The sequence below is a fragment of the Schistocerca serialis genome, chromosome 4, assembly GCF_023864345.2.
Source record: "Schistocerca serialis cubense isolate TAMUIC-IGC-003099 chromosome 4, iqSchSeri2.2, whole genome shotgun sequence".
Classification (NCBI taxonomy): Eukaryota; Metazoa; Arthropoda; class Insecta; order Orthoptera; family Acrididae; genus Schistocerca; species Schistocerca serialis.
Genome location: NC_064641.1, coordinates 11,258,075 through 11,285,661, shown reverse-complemented (window position 1 = coordinate 11,285,661; position 27,587 = coordinate 11,258,075). Strand labels below are relative to the sequence as shown.

At 43.4% G+C, this 27,587-nt stretch overlaps 1 protein-coding gene across 1 annotated transcript in view; it reads left to right on the top strand.

Annotated features, from left to right (window-relative positions):
* Positions 1-18,291, top strand: part of LOC126473707 (troponin C, isoallergen Bla g 6.0101) — a 69,797-nt gene extending 51,506 nt beyond the window's left edge. The window contains exons 5-6 of the mRNA XM_050100949.1: positions 8,644-8,775; positions 17,843-18,291. Of these exons, the coding sequence (XP_049956906.1) occupies positions 8,644-8,775; positions 17,843-17,871 (161 nt within the window). The 3' untranslated portion in view covers positions 17,872-18,291. The remainder of the gene's footprint in view (positions 1-8,643; positions 8,776-17,842) is intronic.
* The last annotated feature ends 9,296 nt before the right edge of the window (positions 18,292-27,587 follow it).

Below are 27,587 nucleotides of genomic sequence, written 5' to 3'. Positions count from 1 at the left end.
GAAAAGTATTAAAATTAGGAATTGTGTATATATGTCTTGAGGCTATATTCATCTAGTATTTTAGAATCAGGGCGTACAGCGGCTTGAAAAATACTTTTACACATAATCTGAAACGTTTCCGAAATTTTTATTTTGCTGGCACTCCCCCATTCCCCACCCGCCACACATACACATACATACAAAATAATGAAAAAGAAAACAAATTTATCAATTACTGCACTTTCGCTTTTCATGTACTAGAGCTTCAGTACCAAGCGTGACGTCTTAATTTGTTTCTTCATTACTATTTCAGTTCGTAACACTTTTGTAGACAGTATCTACATATACCGCTGAATTTTCCTGCACAATTATATCATTGTACGACACATACTTCAGGGGGTAGGACGTCATATACGTTGATATGGGTGGAAAACTAGCTTTTGTTAAAATGGAACGCAAATCGCTCGCACGTTACTCGTCCAGAGTGTGACAATGAGAGCACTTGGCGCCTTTCAGCAAACTTCAAACATAGCTGAAACCTTTTCTAAACTTTCCTGTCAGTTTATAGGTGGATGATCCGAAGCTAATTAAAGCCAACATAATTACGGTTCTGTGTCTTTAAACGTAAGGGCTTTACATGCCTAACCTCAAATACTTAACACATTAAGTCATTTGTAAAGCAATCAGGCGCTAGAAATTGTTTTGTACATGGGTTTTCGATTCTTTCGATTCTTTAAATAATCGATTCTCTTTATTCTTCATACTTTAAAGATTCTTTAAAGAATTCTGTTCTTTAAAGAATCGAAGGTTGGCTGCATATATTGAAACGTCCCCTTAGAAAAATTATATACATGACTGGGCTTAAACTGACACACAATGCTTTTAGCGCAACGCAATCTGACTTTCAAAAATCCCTGCAAAAGAATGGCCCTGACTAACATTAACCTATACCTTTCACAAATCACTTACCTCACCAAAAATCTTCGTTACTCGAACTACTGCAATACAGGGAGCGCCAATACTGCCAGCTAAATAAAAGATTCAAACTACTGAAGGCACTAACTACTAATAGGCATAGTTAGCAAATGAAAGATTTTGATAGAGAACAAACAATGTATTTACCTCAATAGTGTTCAAAAATCATAATGTACATAGCAGTTCATGACATCCAGTCTTACAAATTTCAAAACTCCTCCATCTCTCTCCCCACATCCACCACTGCTGGCGGCTCTCCTCCAACTGCGCAACGCTACGCGCTGTTAACATCCAGCTGCCCAACACTACAATGGCAGACAACAATGCGAACTAGCCACAGACTGCACACAACACAGCCAGTGATTTTCATACAGAGCGCTACGCGGCTTACCAATATAAGAACCTAAACAGCCTGCTTACAATATCGGGGCACAACACCGTTAATCCATTAATAGTGAATTAACGAAGTAAACTTTTCGAGTAACGGATTAACTTTAAATTAACTTTTAAAATCAGTAACGGACTATGTAACTTCTTTTAAGTTTCTTTGAGACCGCTATTCGACAATCAGGTACCTGCTATTTATGACATGACGTCGCACCGCCCGCGGAAACCAGGCTCTGACAAGTGCGGTTCATGTAGGTGTGTGGCTATGCCAGGTTGCGCGAGATCGATGTAAGCAATCGAGTGCGAGCGAGAATAACTAGATGCTGGCTGTTTGTTGTTGTTTCTTTTCCGAGTTCGCCTTAAAGTATAGTCCGCGCAGGCTACGGTAGTCGACGTGCAGTGACCAATTTTCGTTCAAAACGTTAGACAAGATCATTCGGTTGTTCGGAAACCTTACCTTGTCTGAAACCTTTCGGCCAATCGTCGATGACAGAATCGAAGTGTTCACCCTGCAATCTTTCTCAAACGATTCTGCAGAAACTATTCGATAAAAAAATTAACTTTTGCTTTACTTATAGCTTTATACGTCTGGTTCATGATAATGTGTCCATCATTTTGTTAATGGTCATTTTTATTGTGATATTTGTGTGGAAGTAAGAGAGTGTGTGAAATTCGAACAAGTTACCAATGAAAAATATAGGTTGCTAAGATTTTTCCTTTGGTGCATTTACATAATGTGTTGCAGCGATTGAAATTTAGCTAACATATTGATTTTTTTCTTTAGACATGGGCGGAGGTCTCTATCCGTTACCAATCTCGAGAAAACTGATCTGACGTAACACAATCATTTGCGATCGCGCCGCGCCAGTGATAAAGCCAGAGTGAATTATCCACAACATTCCTCATATTTCATAAACGGTTTGAGATATCGAAATGAGATTTTGGTACATGATAGCACGCAAAGAGAAGAGTACTTTGCCATTGTGTTATCACGCAAAACTTCATTGTCTACCATGTTATTCCACTAACTACAGACTTTTTCGATGAAAGAATGCAATTTTTTAGGGTCAGGGATATTTGGTGAAATGAGAAACGCTATCGGTTTTGGAATAACATAAGAGAAGACATTACAAGTTTACTTTGCAACGAGAATGTGCTTTTTTATAAGCTATTGACCTTATTTTTCCCCAGTTCCTCACTTAACAAACTTAACAAAACACTTTTTCAGAATTCTTTTGCAAACTGCATATGCATAATGTGTACTGAGCTGCGACTGTGTAAAGTCTGCTGTGTTTTGCCAAAAGAAGCAGATTTTATTTTGGCAAGCAGAGAAATGTGTAGGTTTTACTCAAAATTCGCTACCCATTATGTTATTTTGGGAGTTACAAATGGTTAACAATCAAACAATAATAAATCGCTGCATTTTTGAGGAAATTCTGTTTGGATGCTAACCAAAGGAGATGTCACAGTAGATCTTTTTGAACGGCCACCAGACAAGTGTGGGTATATTTACAGAAAATATGAACGTGTATGCTCTCCAGCGCTTGGCATTTCCCCTACAGCGCCTGCCTATAACCCCCACCACTACACTCTCCCCACTTGTGCCCCGCCATCTGTGCATTTGCCGGCCATAGAAATCTGCACTCACTGTACTATTTCTTGCTAGTGGATTGACTAGCCGGCCGCGGTGGTCTAGCGGTTCTAGGCGCGCAGTCCGGAACCGCGGGACTGCTACGGTCGCAGGTTCGAATCCTGCCTCGGGCATGGATGTGTGTGATGTCCTTAGGTTAGTTAGGTTTAAGTAGTTCTAAGTTCTAGGGGACTGATGACCTCAGATGTTAAGTCCCATAGTGCTCAGAACCATTTGAACCATTTTTTTTGGATTGACTGTGAAAGCTAAATCACGGAATCGGAGCGTAGCTCTACAACTGACACAAATCCATGGCTGCATTAATTTTGTTTACACGTTGGGAGAACAAGTACTTCCCGATTGTAAACTGTGCTTGCCTAAAAAATCAGCAATTAGGGCTCACATATCGAGTTTAACAATTTGAAACAATACATACAAATAGCAGATGAATAGCGGTATGTCCAGTTTGGAGAAACAGTGAGGGTAGGCTCCAGCCGAGGAAAGCCAAAACAAAAAATCAATCTTGGGAACTCAGATGTCGACTGTGAATCCAGTAGAAGTAATCCAGTTAGAAAAACACGACAGACTGCAGAGTCTTTTGGCAGCGCTGTGTCTCAAGACAGTGTGGACCAATGCAGAGTAAACGTTTTGTTACGAACATGTCATCGAATCGAAGTCGTTTGAGAATCTGACAAAAACTTAAAACCTCAGTAAAGTTCAATGTCGAGGAGAAATTTGGGCAGACACATTGTTGATTAGAGGAACATCTTATTAATTAAGCAGATACTTCTTCACTGAAATTCAAATGAACCTACCTGCGGTATTTCTCGTGGAAGAGTATTTAGCAAATTTCTTTATTAAATATAGTACAACACCATCGGATGCTGCAGTCGAACGACTGTTTTTTTCGTGGGCGAAGTCATTTTGTCTCCTAAACGAGCCTCGCTCTCGGATGCAAACTTTAACATATTGATATTCATGAAGGGAAATATGCACCTTATCTCATATATTATCTGATGCTCCTGTACAGTAATTTGGTTCTCCCGTGATTTGACATTGGCAACTAAATAATTATAAAACTAAATGATTAAATCGTTCAACTGTTCTTTTTTATTTATCTCGATGTCCTGCCTAAAACTTCCACTACCAAGACTTTTTGTTTAAGTAAAGGTATTGCATTTGGTTCACTTGCTCATTTCACTACATCCACAACATAAAGTTTACTATTACGAGTTAACGACTTACGTTAACTTCTGATAAATCCCTTGTAAAGTCGGCCCCCATCGTCGGAAGTTCGAGTCCTCCTTCGGGCATGGGCGTGTGTGTTGTCCTTAGCGTAAGTTAGTTAGATTAAGTAGTGAGTAAGCTTAGGGACCGATGACCTCAGCAGTTTGGTTCCTTAAGCCCCTACCACAAATTTCCAAATTTTTTTCCTTGTAATGTAATGCTTTAACATTTACCAAAGTTAACTTTTTTAGTAACAGACTAACGATTAGCGAAGTTCAATTTTTGAATAAAGTTACTCAGCTGTGGTTGGGGGTTACTGGTACCTTTCAGAACAGACTTACTAACACCTAAATTTATATTCGATGGTAACAAATTTATTTTTCCAGAAATTTTTTGTTACTAATACCAAGTAGGCAAAAAGACGAGGGCTAGTAGAAATCCTTGGGTAACAGAAGAAATATTGAATTTGATTGATGAAAGGAGAAAATATAAAAATGTAGTAAATGAAGCAAACAAAAAGGAATACAAACGTCTCAAAAATGAGATCGACAGGAAGTGCAAAATGGCTAAGAAGGGATGGCTAGAGGACAAATGTAAGGATGTAGAGGCTTATCTCACTAGGGGTAAGATAGATACTGCCTACAGGAAAATTAAAGAGACCTTTGGAGATAAGAGAACCACTTGTATGAATATCAAGAGCTCAGATGGAATCCCAGTTCTAAGCAAAGAAGGGAAAGCAGAAAGGTGGAAGGAGTATATAGAGGGTCTATACAAGGGAGATGTACTTGAGGACAATGTTATGGAAATGGAAGAGGATGTAGATGAAGATGAAATGGGAGATACGGTACTGCGTGAAGAGTTTGACAGAGCACTGAAAGACCTGAGTCGAAACAAGGCCCCCGGAGTAGACAACATTCCATTGGAACTACTGATGGCCCTGGGAGAGCCAGTCCTGACAAAACTCTACCATCTGGTGAGCAAGATGTATGAAACAGGCGAAATACCCTCAGACTTCAAGAAGAATATAATAATTCCAATTCCAAAGAAAGCAGGTGTTGACAGATGTGAAAATTACCGAACTATCGGTTTAATAAGTCACAGCTGCAAAATACTAACACGAATTCTTTACATACGAATTGAAAAACTAGTAGAAGCCAACCTCGGCGAAGATCAGTTTGGATTCCGTAGAAACACTGGAACACGTGAGGCAATACTGGCCTTAAGACTTATCTTAGAAGAAAGATTAAGGAAAGGCAAACCTACGTTTCTAGCATTTGTAGACTAAGAGAAAGCTTTTGACAATGTTGACTGGAATACTCTCTTTCAAATTCTAAAGGTAGGAGGGGTAAAATACAGGGAGCGAAAGGCTATTTACAATTTGTACAGAAAGCAGATGGCAGTTGTAAGAGTCGAGGGACATGAAAGGGAAGCAGTGGTTGGGAAGGGAGTAATGCAGGGTTGTAGCCTCTCCCCGATGTTGTTCAATCTGTATATTGAGCAAGCAGTAAAGGAAACAAAAGAAAAATTCGGAGTAGGTATTAAAATCCATGGAGAAGAAATAAAAACTTTGAGGTTCGCCGATGACATTGTAATTCTGTCAGAGACAGCAAAGGACTTGGAAGAGCAGTTGAACGGAATGAACAGTGTCTTGAAAGAAGGATATAAGATGAACATCAACAAAAACAAAACGAGGATAATGGAATGTAGTCGAATTAAGTCGGGTGATGCTGAGGGAATTAGATTAGGAATTGAGACACTTAAAGTAGTAAAGGAGTTTTGCTATTTGGGGAGCAAAATAACTGATGATGGTCGAAGTAGAGAGGATATAAAATGTAGACTGGCAATAGCAAGGAAAGCGTTTCTGAAGAAGAGAAATTTGTTAACATCGAGTATAGATTTAAGTGTCAGGAAGTCATATCTGAAAGTATTTGTATGGAGTGTAGCCATGTATGGAAGTGAAACATGGACGATAAATAGTTTGGACAAGAAGAGAATAGAAGCTTTCGAAATGTGGTGCTACAGAAGAATGCTGAACATTAGATGGGTAGATCATGTAACTAATGAGGAAGTATTGAATAGGATTGGGGAGAAGAGAAATTTGTGGCACAACTTGACCAGAAGAAGGGATCGGTTGGTAGGACATGTTCTGAGGGATCAAGGGATCACCAATTTAGTATTGGAGGGCAGCGTGGAGGGTAAAAATCGTAGAGGGAGACCAAGAGATGAATACACTAAGCAGATTCAGAAGGATGTAGGTTGCAGTAGGTACTGGGAGATGAAGAAGCTTGCACAGAATAGAGTAGCATGGAGAGCTGCATCAAACCAGTCTCAGGACTGAAGACGACAACAACAACAACAATACCAATCTGTCTTTTATATCCTCTCTATTCTCGTCACTTATTCCGCTGACTCCTGTAATATTCATTATACACTCCTGGAAATGGAAAAAAGAACACATTGACACCGGTGTGTCAGACCCACCATACTTGCTCCGGACACTGCGAGAGGGCTGTACAAGCAATGATCACACGCACGGCACAGCGGACACACCAGGAACCGCGGTGTTGGCCGTCGAATGGCGCTAGCTGCGCAGCATTTGTGCACCGCCGCCGTCAGTGTCAGCCAGTTTGCCGTGACATACGGAGCTCCATCGCAGTCTTTAAAACTGGTTGCATGCCGCGACAGCGTGGACGTGAACCGTATGTGCAGTTGACGGACTTTGAGCGAGGGCGTATAGTGGGCATGCGGGAGGCCGGGTGGACGTACCGCCGAATTGCTCAACACGTGGGGCGTTAGGTCTCCACAGTACATCGATGTTGTCGCCAGTGGTCGGCGGAAGGTGCACGTGCCCGTCGACCTGGCACCGGACCGCAGCGACGCACGGATGCACGCCAAGACCGTAGGATCCTACGCAGTGCCGTAGGGGACCGCACCGCCACTTCCCAGCAAATTAGGGACACTGTTGCTCCTGGGGTATCGGCGAGGACCATTCGCAACCGTCTCCATGAAGCTGGGCTACGGTCCCGCACACCGTTAGGCCGTCTTCCGCTCACGCCCCAACATCGTGCAGCCCGCCTCAAGTGGTGTCGCGACAGGCGTGAATGGAGGGACGAATGGAGACGTGTCATCTTCAGCGATGAGAGTCACTTCTGCCTTGGTGCCAATGATGGTCGTATGCGTGTTTGGCGCCGTGCAGGTGAGCGCCACAATCAGGACTGCATACGACCGAGGCACACAGGGCCAACACCCGGCATCATGGTGTGGGGAGCGATCTCCTACACTGGCCGTACACCACTGGTGATCGTCGAGGGGACACTGAATAGTGCACGGTACATCCAAACCGTCATCGAACCCATCGTTCTACCATTCCTAGACCGGCAAGGGAACTTGCTGTTCCAACAGGACAATGCACGTCCGCATGTATCCCGTGCCACCCAACGTGCTCTAGAAGGTGTAAGTCAACTACCCTGGCCAGCAAGATCTCCGGATCTGTCCCCCATTGAGCATGTTTGGGACTGGATGAAGCGTCGTCTCACGCGGTCTGCACGTCCAGCACGAGCGCTGGTCCAACTGAGGCACCAGGTGTAAATGGCATGGCAAGCCGTTCCACAGGACTACATCCAGCATCTCTACGATCGTCTCCATGGGAGAATAGCACCCTGCATTGCTGCGAAAAGTGGATATACACTGTACTAGTGCCGACATTGTGCATGCTCTGTTGCCTGTGTCTATGTGCCTGTGGTTCTGTCAGTGTGATCATGTGATGTATCTGACCCCAGGAATGTGTCAATAAAGTTTCCCCTTCCTTGGACAATGAATTCACGGTGTTCTTATTTCAATTTCCAGGAGTGTACTAATAAGTGTATGAAACACCCTGACATTTATCTAAAATGTAATGATAATTAAAATGTCACCTGTAAATTGTTAAATGTGCCATTTTTACTTCGGTCTATGTTATTTCGAAATGATTTTGTGTAGCGAAGAGTACTTTCAATTCCAATATCACTTACTCCTTCCAAGTTCAATCCATAACTTTTGCGAGTTAAGTATGCCTGGCAGTAAGCTCCCGTGTGAACTCGGATTCCTCTCCTTTTCCCATAATAGTCATTTCGAGAGGTATTTGTGACAGGGAACAGTGTAACGTTTGATAGTTATAGGGACTACTGTAACGGCAAATCTGTCGCGGCGCATACCGCCTTTCTTGCAAACTTAACACTGGCGTTTGACGCTCTCGTGCTTACTAACGAACCTTTCACCTAACTCTTCGTTGGGTCTTCTCTATCTCCTGCACTGATACTAGACGGGAAGGCTCCGAACCACCGAGATTACCCCTGATGATTTTCTCTGAGCGACATGAAGTAGTGAGACAAATGTGTCGAGATATAAGTAGGTGTTCTCACAAAATATACTAGACTTCTACGAATGCGAAAAATATCTTGTTCCAGGTAACGGGTACATCACGACTGGCGTCCTGAGGGAGATCCTGCGAGAGCTGGACGACAAGATCACCGAGGAGGAACTCGACATGATGATCGAGGAAATCGACTCAGACGGCTCCGGGACCGTTGACTTTGATGGTAGGCGAGCTGCACCATATATCGACCCGTAGAAAGTATCGATGTTATGTTGAAATAATGTAGATATCAAAAACAGATAATATATTGTCGTTATATTGACAATATGTAAACATTTTCCCAAGATATTTGGTTTTCATAACTCTGTTTTCTGTATACTTACTCTAGGTGTTGGAAATAAGTAATCGTTGTTCTCACACATTCTGTGAAACGTCTTCAGTTCGAGGACTGGTCCGATATAATTCTTCACGTTAGTCTTGCCTATTCAAGTCTCCATATCTTAGCATAGCTAATCCATTTCAATCTACTTACTATAGTTTACAATTCTTATCGCCCCTCTCCCTTTCCTCCATTACCAAAGCAACTGTTTTTCGTTGCCAACCTATCCGTTCTTTTAGTCAAGTTCTGTGAATTGTCCTCTCTCTGATATCTGTTGATACAGGTTAATCGTATTGTAATTACTTCTTCCTTTCCTTCTCCCTGCACGTATTACGCATTTACCTGTTACGCCCTCTTGACTTAATTGGTTGATCTTTCTATCTTTTCCTCGATTTTCGTAATAGCCTTCAATCCAGTGGGTAATAATTCATCATTGATTTTGATGTTCTGTCTTCTTCCATTCTTGTGACATGGTTGTTCCAGTCATTCTGTACTCCTTACTCTGCTCGTCTAAGCTTTTCGCTCACAGTACAGACTTGATGTCAGTATTTCTTTTCCTATCCAATAGTGTACACTGAGCTACTCTTCTTAGGAATCGCATCTCCGCTGCTTGTATTCTTTGTTCATTTCTTTTTATTACGCTCCACGACTCACTACCATATGTCTCGGTTGATACTGACTTCGTTTTGTAGAACTTGAGTAGAGTTCCCTTTCTTACTTTCGTTCTGAGTGTTCTTCAGATTATTAGGTTAATGTAATTAAATACGGTTGCCTTATGAACTTTAAACAAATTTCTTGGCACACCTGTCATAGACCAAATTTAAATAATAACCAATTCCTGTTTCGAACTTAACAATTTTTAAAAGTAAGTAGGATTCGGTCATTTTGATATAGCAGTAAGCCAATATATAGAAAGTATCGATGTTTTGTATGTTATATATCACCATCATGGAAATCGTACACCCGATTTACTGAAGAGGCGGTACATCGATGTCTCCGTCACTAGGTGCAAGTAATTTTCTAGCTCTCCTATCTATCCAGTCTTCCGCTATCCTGCTGGAGTGCTTGTGCTGAGCCCAAATTTTTCGCAATCTTCGCCTGGTATCTGTTCAGCTCCTTTTATATCATAGATAAGTACAACTAGCGACAACACTTGTGATATGTTGGGACCAGATTTCGCAGTGCCACTGCTCGCCTGCCAGCATCGCGGGTGACAGTAAATTTCTCCCCTTGCAATTCTGACTGTGTCCCATGCTCTCAGAATTTTGCAGTTCCATGAAACAACAGAGTACATGGAAAGACGTGGAAATAGAGGCAAAAGCTGACAGGAGAGAAAGTAGCCCCGACTTTAAAAGTTTCTGGCGTGTCCAAGGAGAAATCCATGATGGAAATTACTATGAAGTGACTCCATTCTTTTAAAAACAGTGTACCCGTGACCTTAGGGATCTTTTAAGACCGTCCGTTTAAACAAGCTGATCACTGCCCCAGAGAAACTGCCACATGTACTGATGTGTGATGTGTGGTCGTTGTGTTACATTTGTATACAATGCAAGACGTCCAGAGCTGAGCGCAGGCGTGGGACACGTACGTAGGTATAGTAACATCGATCACCGCGCAGGCCCTTGCGCGTTTCTCCCTCATTATTGTCTAACGTATTGTTTAACAATATCAAGTGATAAATTTGCTAGTTGGATAAATTGTGCTCAAGAGCCATGTGACCTGAGAGCGTATCTTTCTTCACTATAAGCCGAATTGTCTAAAATCACTTGCGACGTCTCTTAACAGTTATTGGCATCCTTTCGAAGGAATATTAACACCTCATTGCACCAGCAGGCACGTAAAATCATGAGAATACAAGTGACTGTAATAGAGGTGGGATTGTTGGATGAGTACAGCACATGCTTCCGTAGTCTTATGTTACGAATTTCAACTAATCCCAATAACATTTCTTCATTTTGTATAAAGTTCTACACATTCTTACCAAAAGTATCCGGACACCTGTTAGTGAACATTAATATGAGCTGCATCCAGGTTTTGCCTTCATGTCGGCTTCAACTCTTTTGGGACACCTTCAGCGAGGTGTGTGAATATCTGTGGAGGAATTCCAGCCCATTCTTCCGCAAGAGGCGAAACCAGAGATGACAATGATATTGGATGCTGGGGTCTGTATGGAAGTCAACTTTCTGATCCCAAAGGTGTTCCACTGGGCTCAAGTAGGGACTCTGGACAGCGCAGTCCAATTCAGGAATTTTATTCCCCAGAAAACCCTGCTTCAAAGACGCTGCTTTACCAAAGGATGTGTTGTCTAGCTGGCCATCGTCTCTGAACTGTTCCTCAACTGTACCCGGTGCACAATGCTGTAAAATGTTTTCACATCCTGCCGCATTTAGCTTTTCATTAAGCGGAATAAGCGGACCTCACCGTAACCACGAAAACCGTCCCCACTCCGTAACACTACCTCCTCTATAGTTCACTGTTGGCACCACACATGATGGCAGGTGACGTTCTCCAGCCACTCGTCAAATTCGTACTCTTCCGTAGGATTGACAGAAGGTACAGCGTGATCCATCACTCCAAATCGCTCGTTATCATCCACTCTCCAGTGGAGTCTCTCTTTACTCCACCTCAAGCGTCGTTTTCCATTCTCTGCGGAAGTATGTGGCTCGTGAGAAGCGTTGTACAAAATTCGTTTTAACTCCCTACATACAGCCACTGTGCTAGCTGCTTTACTGGTAGCACTTTGGAACCCTTGAGTAATTTCTTTTGCTGATTCATGCGATTTTTTTCCCACCACCATCCACAATGGTCGACGGTCTCTGTCCACCAGCACTGGACGTCCACCTGGTCTTGGTATACCTGTGGTTGCTGCCTTGAGTTTCCACTTCACAGTCACAGCCGTCATGGACCGCTTTCGAAGGGTTGAAATGTCCATGATGAATTTCTTACCCAGCTTACATCCAATGAATAGTACAGGTTCTAAGTCGCTGAGCTCTGCTGATTGACCCTCTCCTGTGTTATTTCTTCTCTACTGACAACACAATACATTCTGCCTCCTTATATACTAACGGGTCCTCTTCTCGTGACATATGGTGGTCAATTCCGCATTACGTGGAGACGTCCAGATACACTACTGGCCATTAAAATTGCTACACCAAGAAGAAATGCAGATGATAAACGGGTATTCATTGGACAAATATATTATACTAGAACTGAGGTGTGATCACATTTTCACGCAATTTGGCTGCATAGATCCTGAGAAATCAGTACCCAGAACAACCACCTCTGGCCGTAATAACGGCCTTGATACGCCTGGGCATTGAGCCAAACAGAGCTTGGATGGCGTGTGCAGGTACATCTGCCCATGCAGCTTCAACACGATACCACAGTTCATCAAGAGTGGTGACTGGCGTATTGTGGCGAGCCAGTTGCTCGGCCACCATTGACCAGACGTTTTCAGTTGGTGAGAGATCTGGAGAATGTACTGGCCAGGGCAGCAGTAGAACATTTTCTGTATCCAGAAAGGCCTGTACAGGACCTGCAACATGCGGTCGTGCATTATCCTGCTGAAATGTAGAGTTTCGCAGGGATCTAATGAAGAGTAGAGGCACGGGTCGTAACACATCTGAAATGTAACGTCCAAAGTGCCGTCAGTGCGAACAAGAGGTGACCGAGACGTGTAACCGATGGCACCCCATACCTTCACGCCGGGTGATACGCCAGTATGGCGATGACGAATACATACTTCCAATGTGCATTCACCGCGATGTCGCCAAACACGGATGCGACCATCATGATGCTGTAAACAGAACCTAGATTCATGCGAAAAAAATGACGTTCTGCCATTCGTGCACCCAGGTTCGTCGTTGAGTACACCATCGCAGGCGCTCCTGTCCGTGATGCAGCGTCAAGGGTAACCGCAGCCATGGTCTCCGAGCCGATAGCGCATGCTGCTGCAAACGTCGTCGAACTGTTCGTGCAGATAGTTGTTGTCTTGCAAACGTCCCCATCTGTTGACTCAGGGATCGAGACGTGGCTGCACGATCCGTTACAGCCATGCGGATAAGATGCCTGTCATCTCGACTGCTAGTGATACGAGACTGTTGGGATCCAGCACGGCGTTCCGTATTGCCCTCCTGAACCCACCGATTCCATATTCCTCATGTCAGCACGTTGTAGGTGTCGCCACCGGCGCTAGCGTTGTGTGAATGCTCTAAAAAGCTAATCATTTGCGTATCACAGCATCTTCTTAGTGTCAGTTAAATTTCGCGTCTGTAGCACGTCATCTTCGTGGTGTAGCAATTTTAATGGTCGATAGTGTACTTATGACCACGTTAGTGTATGACCATCGATTCACAATTGTTATCAATAAAACACAGGGAGACAGGCTACGCTTTGCAGTTGTGGGTGCATAATGAGGACGAGTCTGATGTTTTTTCCCGCATCGTCAGTCTTTCGAGTGGTTAGATGCTTTTGTCCATTTTGCGCTAATCATATTACCCGACCACGATGTTACGGCATTTAGCGCAGGCGGAAACATGCGGTGGCGTTACAGTAAAGAAGTAGACCTGTGTCTGAGGAAAACGCTTCGCACTGTGAGAGATTTCACGACAGTTGTGCAGATGCTAGCAAGTGTTTCAGCGTTTCACGTGAAATATCACGATAAAAACTCGCGGTAAGCAGACCGAAGCGCCCTTAATCTCAGATGCAATCATATTGTGTCGACTAATATGTCTATGGCGGTATTGGGAGTTGTTACAGTCAAGGGAACAATCCAGTCATCAACAACACATTGTAATGCCTTCACAGGTACATCGATGGTGTGAGTTCTTGCAATGCCCTGCACAGAATATCTAGTATTTTTTGTTACTTATTAGTTTTCTGAAAAAATGTTGCAGTATATTACCACTCTCTGACAGAAATAATGATATGCTGGTAAATGACTGGTTCAATAACGCGTGTTGGCCTAGATGGACACCATGTTCTTCTTTGCACACTATGCAGATATCGACTGAATTTAGTGAATATTGCAATTAAAACTCCTTAAAAATTTGCCTTCATGCAGTATGGTATGTCGTACGTCTACTTCCAGCCTCCTCTTTCGAGAGTGCCTTACTGTTGATATTTTGTCGACAATTTTTATTCAGTTATTTTAATGGTTTTCAAAAGGATCCACTGAGCAGAAATGGTATACATTCTTGCATTCGTTGTGATATGACAAGTAACAGCCTCTGGATTTCATTTTGAGGAATTTCTTCTTACTCCTAAAACACATGCAGTATCAGTTCATGTAGGTTCCTGTTGCAGTTAAAAATGTACCTCTTCCCATCACATCCCAGACATGCTTCACGGTTGATAAATCAGTACACCTGGTAGGCCAGTCAAGCGTCCATATACTCTAGGATTTTGTGGTGCGATGTGCTCAGTGGGGTCTTGCATTGCTGTTGTTGTTGTTGTTGTGATCTTCAGTCCTGAGACTGGTTTGATGCAGCTCTCCATGCTACTCTATCCTGTGCAAGCTTCTTCATCTCCCAGTAACTACTGCAACCTACATCCTTCTGAATCTGCTTAGTGTATTGATCACTTGGTCTCCCTCTACGATTTTTACTCTCCACGCTGACTTCCAGTACCAAATCGGTGATCCCTTGATGCCTCAGAACATGTCCTACCAACCGGTCCCTTCTTCTAGTCAAGTTGTGCCACAAACTCCTCTTCTCCCCAATTCTATTCAATACCTCCTCATTAGTTATGTGATCTACCCATCTAATCTTCACCATTCTTCTGTAGCACCACATTTCGAAAGCTTCTATTCTCTTCTTGTCCAAACTATTTATCGTCCATGTTTCACTTCCATACAAGGCTACACGCTATACAAATACTTTCAGAAACGACTTCCTGACAATTAAATCAATACTCGATGTTAACAAATTTCTCTTCTTCAGAAACGCTTTCCTTGCCATTGCCAGTCTACATTTTATATCCTCTCTACTTCGACCGTCATCAGTTATTTTGCTCCCCAAATAGCAAAACTCCTCTACTACTTTAAGTGTCTCATTTCCTAATCTAATTCCCTCAGCATCACCCGATATAATTCGACTACATTCCATTATCCTCGTTTTGTTTTGTTGATGTTCATCTTATATCCTCCTTTCAAGACACTGTCCATTCCGTTCAACTGCTCTTCCAAGTCCTTTGCTGTCTCTGACAGAATTACAATGTCATCGGCAAACCTCAAAGTTTTTATTTCTTCTCCATGGATTTTAATACCTACTCCGAATTTTTCTTTTGTTTCCTTTACTGCTTGCTCAATATACAGATTGAATAGCATCGGGGAGAGGCTACAGCCCTGTCTCACTCCTTTCCCAACCACTGCTTCCCTTTCATGTCCCTCGACTCTTACAACTGGCATCTGGTTTCTGTACAAATTGTAAATAGCCTTTCGCCCCCTGTATTTTACACCTGCCATCTTCAGAATTTGAAAGAGAGTATTCCAGTCAACATTGTCAAAAGCTTTCTCTAAGTCTACAAATGCTGGAAACGTAGGTTTGCCTTTCCTTAATCTTTCTTCTAAGATACGTCGTAGGGTCAGTATTGCCTAACGTGTTCCAACATTTCTACGGAATCCAAACTGATCTTCCATGAGATCAGTTTCTACCAGTTTTTCCATTCGTCTGTAAAGAATTCGCGTTAGTATTTTGCAGCTGTGACTTATCCTGGTGAAAATATGACATTGTCTACCCTGGTAATGAACGATATTACAGCAGGATTTACCATTCTTGCCACGTAGCGGTGAGTATTCAGGCTTCCTTCTATAGTCATCAAATCAGCCCTTCTGTCATATCAAACAGCTCCCCACACATATGATTCCAAGAGTTAAGGTCTTCTACGTATACGCTGGCGTCGATCTGACTGCCACAAACAAAATCGAGGCTCTTCCCTGAACACCAAGGAATGTCACTCAATGTCCCAGTTGACACTGAATCTACACCATTTGCATGAGGTATGGGAGTCAATAGAGAAGCCGCACGGCAATTCTAGATCTCAACCTAGCATCCATTAATCTCTTCCAGAGGGTACGTGATGAAACTTAGTGTGCAACCTCCGCTCGCATTTCAGCTGTTGTCATCCGTTTATTCGTCTAACCAATCGACAATTCGATCATCTTTTCGTGGCGTAGTCCTCCTAGAAAGACCCTGTCTACTCTCACTGCCAAACGCTGTCCTGAGTCGATATCGTTGCCAATGGTTCTGAAGTCATTGCACTACAGTCAACGATATGTGATCTGTCAATATGATACTCCTATGCCCCTTATGCCAATGGTCTGACTTTTCCGAAGGTATGAAAGCTGTCGGTAAGACGTCTTCTGGTCGTGTGTGTTGTTATCTTCACCTGAAAAGTTCCAGCAACGTTAGATACACCTAATAGCCATCATTAACTCACATAATTTTTCATGTGTAAAAATGGCTTACTTTTCTGAACCGAAAATTTTCAAAGTGAGCACACATAAGGATGGCGTTTTAATCAGTATATCCCACAGGCATGGAAATACTGGAGTATCAGTTTGGCATCATTTGGTCTAGGAGCTCATGGTGTAACAGTTTCCATTTCCGTCAGCAACTGAGCCCATGTTATCGTATGTCTTGTTTATAATACTCGAGTGAGAAATAAAAGTACCTTTCCTTGCTGGTAGTAACATCCAACAGTGTTCGACCTAGCCCCTACACACTGTGTTGCTGTTTGCCACTTGCTCCACTGTGCAGAACAGGTGTTTTATTTATTTATTTTTTTTATTGTTCCGTGGGACAAAATTAAAGAGAAGTCTCCATGGTCATGGAACGAGTCAATACATGAAATTATAACACGATAGTAGAAACAGATAAAATGAAATACAAGAAACGTATTCAGGCGACAATTCGTAAGTTTAAATAAAGAAAATCAACAATGTAACACTGGAATTTGCTTAATTTTTCAGCTCTTCAAGGAGCTTCTCGACAGAATAGGAGTGAGCCATGAGGAAACCCTTCAGTTTAGACTTAAAAGCGTTTGGGCTACTGCTAAGATTTTTGAGTTCTTGTGGTAGCTTATTGAAAATGTATGCGGCAGAATAGTGCACTCATTTCTGCACAAGAGTCAAGGAAGTGCATTCCACATGCAGATTTGATTCCAAGAGTTGACCTGTGTGTGCCACGTGTCTGTGTTACAGCTGTCTATCCAGTCACTGTACTCTTGCATGTGGCTGTGTTGCAGAACGTATGTAGGTGCTGTACTTACCTAGATGTGTGGTTGTGTTTCAGAGGTAATGTAGCTGTTACACTTACCTTGACATGTGACTGTGTTGCAGAGTTTATGTAAATGCTGTACTCACCTTATCGTGTGTCTGTATAGTAGTGTGTGTGCCTGGTGCCATGTGTGTATGATGCAGAGTTTTCATGCACGTGTTGTACAGAACCTGCCAAGCGCGAATGTTGCAAAGTTTACGTCGGTGCTATACCTACCTTGCGTGTACCTGCGTTACAGAGGGCATGCAGGTTCTGTACTTACCTTGAAATGCAACCATGTTGCAGAGTTTATCTAGGGGTATACTCTCTGTGCCATTTTTCCGGGTTCCGTGTGTATATCGGTGCTGCACTTAACGTTACTTTGCGCTTGTATTGCGGAAATTTTGTGTCAGACCTTAAATACTTTGCCGTGTACCTGTGTCGCAGAATTTATGTAGGGCTGTACTCCTCGATACACTCTGCAACACAGGCACACACAAGGAAATACAGTGCCGACGTGTGTACCTGTGTAGCAGAGTTTATGTCACCGCTGTACTTACCTCCCGATGCATCTTTGTTGCAGAGTTTTATCTCACTGCTTTACTCTGAGTTGCAGAGCTAACGCCAGTGCTGCGTTTACTTTCGCTCTGTTGCAGAGTTTATGGAGGTGATGACGGGCGAGTAGGCGCCGCGCCGCCCCCGCGCCGCGCCGCCCCCGCGCCGCGCCGCCGCCCCCGCCGCCCACCTCCCCCCGCCCCCGCTCAGCTCCCACGGCTGTCTCTACATTCCCGGATGGGCTTCGCCTCTCCGCTTTCTCACCTCGTCGGCGAGCACGTCGGAACGGAGTGCGCAGCTGCACTCCACAACAAGCGTTCTAGTTTTGGTAATAACGGTAAAAACCACACTCGTTGCCACACGAAAGTTTTGTCCATCTTTGTTTACGCATAGCAGTAAGTGTACTCTGTGAGTGTGCAACAACAACATAAATGTATCGAGCTGTATTTATGAAATATCTGTGTGGCAATACATTCTGAGAAAGCAGTGCTGTGACCACCAGCTATGTAATACAAAGTAATTGTCAATAAAATATTTTATCGTCACACAATTCACGACTACATATTTGATTTCTTACTAAAAATTGGACGTAACTATAAATATTAAAAGCGACACAGTAGTCATGCCACGAAATCCCAACATGTAAAAGTAACATACACCGCCTATTCAAAAATTGGGGACATATTTTAAATATTTACTGCTTCCAAACCACAGAATTTCTCTAAGCACATCCGATGATACCTGAATGACACCTGTAACGTATTACTATCTTTACGACGTTTCTCATCGAGCCATACACGTTATCTCGCATTTCTAGCCGCTTCTCTCACACAAGTAATGATAAAAATTGAGAAATTGAGGGTCACCACCAGCCCAAGCCCTTCCTAACCATTTAGAAAAAACGGAGCTGAAAAATTATTAGTTTAATTACTTTAATAATTTAATTACAAGTATGCAAATTTCTTTAAGTGGCCAGATAAATAGCACTCTATGTCGTGCATGAAGCAACTTGATTAATTCAGGATTGGAAATCAGAGTAAGTGAGTAAAATCAAAACCACAGAATTTGTCTTTCACGTATCTAAGTATTTGGTTGCACGTTCTAATACGCATAACTGGTGCCTGACTAGTAATACACTCCTGGAAATGGAAAAAAGAACACATTGACACCGGTGTGTCAGACCCACCATACTTGCTCCGGACACTGCGAGAGGGCTGTACAAGCAATGATCACACGCACGGCACAGCGGACACACCAGGAACCGCGGTGTTGGCCGTCGAATGGCGCTAGCTGCGCAGCATTTGTGCACCGCCGCCGTCAGTGTCAGCCAGTTTGCCGTGGCATACGGAGCTCCATCGCAGTCTTTAACACTGGTAGCATGCCGCGACAGTGTGGACGTGAACCGTATGTGCAGTTGACGGACTTTCAGCGAGGGCGTATAGTGGGCATGCGGGAGGCCGGGTGGACGTACCGCCGACCTTGGGGAAGATCAGTTTTGATTCCGCAGAAATGTTGGAACACGTGAGGCAATACTGACCCTACGACTTATCTTAGAAGCTAGATTAAGGAAAGGCAAACCTACGTTTGTAGGATTTGTAGACTTAGAGAAAGCTTTTGACAATGTTAACTGGAATACTCTTTTTCAAATTCTGAAGGTGGCAGCGGTAAAATACAGGGAGCGAAAGGCTATTTACAATTTGTACAGAAACCAGATGGCAGTTATAAGAGTTGAGGGGCATGAAAGGGAAGCAGTGGTTGGGAAGGGAGTGAGACAGGGTTGTAGCCTATCCCTGATGTTATTCAATCTGTATATTGAGCAAGCAGTAAAGGAAGCAAAAGAAAAATTCGGAGTAGGTATTAAAATCCAAGGAGAAGAGATAAAAACTTTGAAGTTCGCCGATGACATTGTAATTCTGTCAGAGACAGCAAAGGACTTGGAGGAGCAGTTGAACGGAATGGACAGTGTCTTGAAAGGAGGATATGAGATGAACATCAACAAAAGCAAAACGAGGATAATGGAATGTAGTCGAATTAAGTCGGGTGATGCTGAGGGAATTAGATTAGGAAATGAGACACTTAAAGTAGTAAATTAGTTTTGCTATTTGGAGAGCAAAATAACTGATGATGGTCGAAGTAGAGAGAATATAAAATGTTGACTGGCAATGGCAAGGAAAGCGTTTCTAAAGAAGAGAAATTTGTTAACTTCGTTTATAGATTTAAGTGTCAGGAAGTCGTTTCAGAAAGTGTTTGTATGGAGTGTAGCCATGTATGGAAGTGAAACATGGACGGTAAATAGTTTAGACAAGAAGAGAATAGAAGCTTTCGAAATGTGGTGCTACAGAAGAATGCTGAAGATTAGATGGGTAGATCACATAACTAACGAGGAAGTGTTGAATAGGATTGGGGAGAAGAGGAGTTTGTGGCACAACTTGACTAGGAGAAGGGATCGGTTGGTAGGACATGTTCTGAGGCATCAAGGGATCACCAATTTAGTATTGGAGGGCAGCGTGGAGGGTAAAAATCGTAGAGGGAGACCAAGAGATCAATACACTAAGCAGATTCAGAAGGATGTAGGTTGCAGTAGGTACTGGGAGATGAAGAAGCTTGCACAGGATAGAGTAGCATGGAGAGGTGCATCAAACCAGTCTCAGGACTGAAGACTACAACAACTAACAACATTGAATACATAACAGCAATGTTTGAAATCTGTTCCTTCTTTTTGAATAGTGTTGTATTAGCAGTGAATGATAGAATCCGCTACAGTCACAAAAATTACTTATTTCTAAAAAGGAAAGCACTGCCCGGTGTTCGAAAAACCGCCATCATGCGGATCCATGTGTTGTGCGTCCATGACCTTGGACCATTGTCCACTACAGCGTGAAGCTTTCTGGAAGACTTAGGGTTGAAGAGGATATTCTATTGCGTGTCATCCCCCAGGGATGCACTACTTTAACATATTTTAACTTTAGTTATGTATCCTTTGTGGACTCACATTTAAATGTGCACCTGAAGAAGGGATATATGTCCTAAAATGGAGTAGTGCTTTCCTTTCCAGAAATAGATAATTTTTGTACATGTACAGGAATTTGTCAGTGATAATGAACAACAGTTGTGGATGTCTCGTGAAGAGAAACGTGTGGAAGAATCAGCTGGAAGATCAGCCTCGACAAACAAGGGTACAAAGATGTTGTTGTAGAACTTAAAACTGAATCTTCTTCGGTCCTATTAAATACAGCAAATTTTCGTGACCGAAAGAATGTTCTATTTCTGTTGATTCAGACGGTCACGTGTGGGTAAGACTACGAATGACTGGGGTTGGAGGTTAACAAACATGTAGGAACTTTTCGTTCACAAATTACTTAGGTCTATGGCGAAACTGCCGTGGATGTTGTCACGTTTGTAGTGTGGAAATCACAGTGGACCTCTTTTTAACAGGGTGCATTTTATTTATTGATAGCATAGCTTCGGTTGAAAAAATTCGGCATTTATTGTGGAACATCGTGGAATGTTCCCGCTTGGGCCCCTTTAGTTTCGTGAAGTTTCGATAGTGGCCGTGCTATACACAGCCATAGCCATCTGCAACGGAGTTGCGTTCCGAGTAGAGAGCTGTCACCGATTTTCTATTGGCAGAAAACCAGAGCATCGCAGATATTCATAGGCGCTTGCGGAATCTCTACGGAGACCTGGCGGTGAACAAAAGCACGGTGAGCCGTTGGGCGAGGCGTCTGTAATCTTCGCAAGACATTCGCGCAAACCTGTTCGAGCTCCGCGTGTCGACCGGCAGGACGCAGCCGTCAGTCATTAAATGTTGGTACGAGTGGACGCTCACATTCGAGGAAATCGACGGGTCACAGTCAAGCACCTCGCTGTGCAACTGGTCCTCCCTGTTGGTAGTGGCGACACACTCGTCCACAAGTTGGGGTATTCAAAGGTGTGTGCCCGCTGGCTTGCTCGCCGCCCCCCTTCTTGCAGCGGTGTACCGTAGGTCTCTAGAAGAGCGTAGCGTTCCAAAGGATTGGAAAAGGGCACAGGTCATCCCCGTTTTCAAGAAGGGACGTCGAACACATGTGCAGAACTATAGACCTATATCTCTAACGTCGATCAGTTGTAGAATTTTGGAATACGTATTATGTTCGAGTATAATGACTTTTCTGGAGACTAGAAATTTACTCTGTGGGAATCAGCATGGGTTTCGAAAAAGACGGTCGTGTGAAACCCAGCTCGCGCTATTCGTCCACGAGACTCAGAGGGCCATAGACGCGGGTTCCCAGGTAGATCCAGTGTTTCTTGACTTCCGCAAGGCGTTCGATACAGTTCCCCACAGTCGTTTAATGAACAAACTAAGAGCATATGGACTATCAGGCCAATTTTGTGATTGGATTGAAGAGTTCCTAGATAACAGAACGCAGCATCTCATTCTCAATGGAGAGAAGTCTTCCGAAGTAAGAGTGATTTCAGGTGTGCCGCAGGGGAGTGTCGTAGGACCGTTGCTATTCACAATATATATAAATGACCTTGTGGGTAACATCGGAAGTTCACTGAGCCTTTTTGCGGATGATGCTGTGGTATATCGAGAGGTTGTAACAATGGAAAATTGTACTGAAATGCAGGAAGATCTGCAACGAATTGACGCATGTTGCAGGGAATGGCAGTTAAATCTCAATGTAGACAAGTGTAATGTGCTGCGAATACACAGAAAGAAAGATCCTCTATGATTTAGCTACTATATAGCAGGTCAGCAAATGGAACCAGTTAACTCCATAAATTATCTGGGAGTAGGAGTGATTTAAAATGGAATGACCATATAAAACTAATCGTCGGTAAAACAGATGCCAGACAGATTCATTGGAAGAATCCTAAGGAAATGCAATCCGAAAACAGAGTAAGTAGGTTATAGTACACTTGTTCGCCCACTGCTTGAATTCTGCTCACTGGTGTGGGATCCGTACCAGAAAGGGTTGATAGAAGAGATAGAGAAGGTCCAACGGAGAGCAGCGCACTTCGTTGCAGGATCATTTAGTAATCGCGAAAGCGTTACGGAGATGATAGATAAACTCCAGTGGAAGACTCTGCAAGGGAGACGCTCGGTAGCTCGGTACGCGCTTTTGTTGAAGTTTCGAGAACATACCTTGACCGAGGACTCAAGCAGTATATTGCTCCCTCCTACGTACATCTCGCGAAGAGACCATGAGGATAAAATCAGAGAGATTAGAGCCCACACAGAAGCATACCGACAATCCTTCTTTCCACGAACAATACGAGACTGGAATAGAAGGGAGAACCGATAGAGGTACTCAAGGTACCCTCCGCCAGACACCGTCAGGTGGCTTGCGGAGTATGGATGTAGATGTAACACAAGATCACAAAGAGCAACGGAGGACCATCCGTGCGGAGCTGCTTGCTCGTTAGGAGGCTAATACTGACAATTTCTTGTCGGAAAATGTCACAGGCGATGAAACGTCACTTCATTACTTCGAACCGGAAATAAAATGGCAGCCCATGGAGTGTGTAACGTCACCTCTCGTCCAACGATAAAGTCCAAAGTCGTACCCTCAGCGGGTAAAGTCGTGACGAAAGTCTTCTGGGTCGATCAAGGGGTTAATCCGTTTGATGTCCTCCCTCACGGTGCAACGGTCAACTGAGGAGTGTACCGATCTACCGTCAGGAAACTGAAGGAACGGCTTCAGCGTGCTCGTCGCCACAAAAATGCAAATGAACTTCTTTTCCATGGCAACGTAAGCCCTCGCATAAGTCTGCACAACCGAGATGAGCTCCCAAAAATTAGTTGGACTGTTCGTCCTTATGCACCCTACAGCCCGGATCTCGCACACTCCGACTTCCGTCTGTTTATCCCAAAGATGAGTGCTCTCCGCGGGGGTCAGTACGTGGATGTTGGGGAGGTTATTGATGCAGCAAGACGTAGGATGGTACCGTGGTGGTTGAGTGGTGCCACGGTGCCATACAGGCCTCCCCAGTTAGTTGGCGTAAGGCTGTCGCAATGAACGGAGATTATGTCGAAAAATAGACTTTTGCAGCCGAAAGCGTGGGGAATAACATGGTTTATTGCAGTACTGAATAAAACCAACCTGCTTTCAGAAAAGAAGTGTCGTGTTACTTACTGAACGCCCCTCATAGCTTAAAATTTTGGGTTTCACTCTATAGTCCAGCGTATCCTTCAAATGCTGAGTGATCATCTTAGCTCAAATGTTTTTTTTTGTATTTTATCCACTCTTAAATGTTGTGTCATATAATTCTTGTGTAAACGCTAAATTCATCATTGCCGGGCTCTCAAACAAACATATTTATTATCAACACACAATAACCAAATAGTCTCACTAAGCGTCGATGCACGAATGAGAAATATTAATTACGTTCTGCCTGAGTCAGTTCACAATCCGTGAAGTAATTCTAGCTGTGTAACGAAGATTCGCAATTTTTGTCAACAGACACTTGCCGTTATATCTCACGACCAAACCTACTTCGGGCGAAAATTCAACAAATAATTAAGTGTAATCACAAGAACATAACGAACTAAACAAGTAGAATCTTGCTTGCAGTCTTTTTTCTGGATCGTTCTTTAACGATCTGTGAGTACAGGACACAAAGTAACCTGCCGTTTGCTACTTTGCATTCACGACGATTACTGTCTTGAGAAATATTGCAGCAACCGTAAGAAATTGTCGCTAGAAAATTATCGCACGCACTACACAGTTGTTGAAAAGTGTGCAGCACTACCCACATGGTACTTGGTCATCTTGTTGTGAGACGAGACCATTGTTCGTCACGGTCTGTTTCTGGAGAGCAAGCAAGCAAGTAAGCAAGAAAGTATGCAAGTAAGTCGCTATAAGAGTCTTCTGTCAGTCGGCAGTGAACATATATATCGGTCGTCATGCCTGGAGGTCTCTGCCAGCGGTTACCTCCTCGGAAACCAACACTGCAGTATGACGCTGATCGGACCTACCCACTGCCGAGCCTAACTTATCCGGAGTTATCAAACAGGCCACACTGTACCTATACTGGAGCAGCCATTTGGAGAAATGATTCTCACCGTGTTGAACGAATCTCAGTAGAAGATACTCCCGCCTCCCCTTTACCGCCACTACGTACATTTTACCCTCGTACATGGGTAGTCTATAGAAAATATAACGGGTGAACGCTTCCGGTCTGTCCAGGGACTTGTCCACGGCCCAAATGCCAACGTCCCAAACAACTGCCCTAGCATTTAAACTTTTATTAGGACAATAAATCTAATTTTGAATCGGTAGAAGGTAATTTGAAAATGATTGTCGAAGAGCCGCACGATATTAATGACTCTTTGTGCAAAAATTATAAAACCAGCCGTGCCGCAAAGGAACATGGATATGAACCCATGCAACATAATTCCCATAATAAAGAGAAATTACTGGACGGTATCTGATTGCTAGGTTGGTACTGGACATTGTGGGCGATGTCTTCTGTATGTATTTAAGTGTAAGACTAAAAAGTGGTATGAAATGAGACAAAAACGTGAAATCAGTGTTTAGGAAGTCGAACTAAGGACTTTAATTTGCCACGCGTGGCAACCGCGCGGTCTAGCCGACTTGCCACGGCTCGCGCGGCAAACCCCGTCGGAGGTTCGAGGAATCCTCCCTCGGCCATGGGTGTGTATGCTGTCCTTAGCGTAAGTTGGTTTAAGTTAGATTAAGTAGTGCGTAACCTATAATTCTAGTCGACCCCTATTAAAAAATCTGGGAATTCTCACATTGCCCTCGCAGTATACATTTTCTTTAATGTCGTTTGTTGTTAGCAATATTAGCCTATTCCCAAGAGTTAGCAGCTTTCACTCAGTTAATACTAGGCAGAAATCAAATCTGCATGTAGAATGCACTTCCTTGACTCTTGTGCAGAAAGGAGTGCAGTATTCTGCTGCATCCATTTTCAATAAGCTACCACAAGAACTCAAAAATCTTAGCGGTAGCCCAAAACTCTTTTAAAAGTAAACTGAAGAGTTTCCTCATGGCTCACTCCTTCTATTCTGTCGAGGAGCTCCTGGAACAGCTAAAAAATTAAGCAAATTCCAGTGTTACATTGTTGATTTTCTTCATTTAAACTTACGAGTTGTCACCTGAATATGTTTTTTTTATATTTCATTTCATCTGTTTCTAATATCGTGTTATAATTTCATGTATTGACTCGTTCCATGACCATGGAGACTTCTCCTTAATTTGGTCCCACGGAACATTAAATAAATAAATAAATAAGCCTAGGGACCCAGGACCTCAGCAGTTTGGTCCCACAGGAACTTACCACAAATTTCGAAAATTTACTTAAATTTTTTGGGAGAGTTCTCGAAAAGTGCGGTGCATCTGTGAAATAACTCTCTTGCAAAATGCTAGTGCGATAAATTCTAGAGGACTGATCCAGCGTTTGGAAATAGGTGTCGATGGAACTTAGAGACGCACTGAGAGGATCGTAATGGGTAGTACAGCCTACACGAAAGTGTAACAGAGGTGGTGGCTGGATTTAAATGGAAATCTTTGGAAAGAGCAAAATGTATGAATAGTTCTCACAGAATCCTTTTAGGTAAATTTAGAGATACTGTTTTCGAGAAAGACTGTGTGACCATTCTGCTGTCACCGTCGTACAACTCACATAGACATCGTAAGAGTAAGGGAGAACATTAGGGCGTGTACGGAGGCATACAGTGTATGTGGACAGTAAATGTCAGTGCAGCGCTTTAAGCCTTTTGGATTTTGATTAAAGCTGCATGTAGACCTACATCTACATATATACTTCCCCTACAGTGCGTGGCGGTGAGTACTTCGTACCAGCGTTAGCGATTTTACGTTACATTACCTTCGCATATCGATCGATGGAAAAGGACTGTCTGTATGCCTCCGTACACGCCCTAATGTTCTCCCTTACTCTTACGATGTCTATGTGAGTTGTACTGTGTGACCATTCTGCTGTCACCGTCGTACAACTCACATAGACATCGTAAGAGTAAGGGAAAAAAATGCAGTACCCTCAGGGACTATATTGAGTGACACCATGGTACGATACTCGTATGCGCATACTGAAGGATTATAGTGTTAGCGACACGTTTGTCACGGTCCTCGGTGGCTGTCAAATAACGCTCACGTCTGTCTGTACACCCTTTGTTTTGACTCGGCAAGCAGTAACTGTGCTGAGTTCAGAAGTGAACAGTGTTTTTGCCACATTCCTGTTAAACAGCTCTAGCCATTTGGTAGGGGTCGCATTGTGGGCCTGCAGGAAGCTGGATGGACATACTAATGGATTACAGTAGATGTTGTGCTCTGTAGACCATGTTCTGGACGTCCGTGTAGTGCAGACATACGTCACGTTCGACGCATTGTACAGGGCTATTACAAATGATTGAAGCGATTTCATAAATTCACTGTAGCTCCATTCATTGACACATGGTCACGACACACTACAGATACGTAGAAAAACTCATAAAGTTTTGTTCGGCTGAAGCTGCACTTCAGGTTTCTGCTCGAGAGCGCAGTGAGACAAAATGGCGACAGGAGCCGAGAAAGCGTATGTCGTGCTTATAATGCACTCACATCAGTCAGTCATAACAGTGCAACGACACTTCAGGACGAAGTTCAACAAAGATCCACCAACTGCTAACTCCATTCGGCGATGGTATGCGCAGTTTAAAGCTTCTGGATGCCTCTGTAAGGGGAAATCAACGGGTCGGCCTGCAGTGAGCGAAGAAACGGTTGAACGCGTGCGGGCAAGTTTCACGCGTAGCCCGCGGAAGTCGACGAATAAAGGAAGCAGGGAGCTACACGTACCACAGCCGACGGTTTGGAAAATCTTACGGAAAAGGCTAAAGCAGAA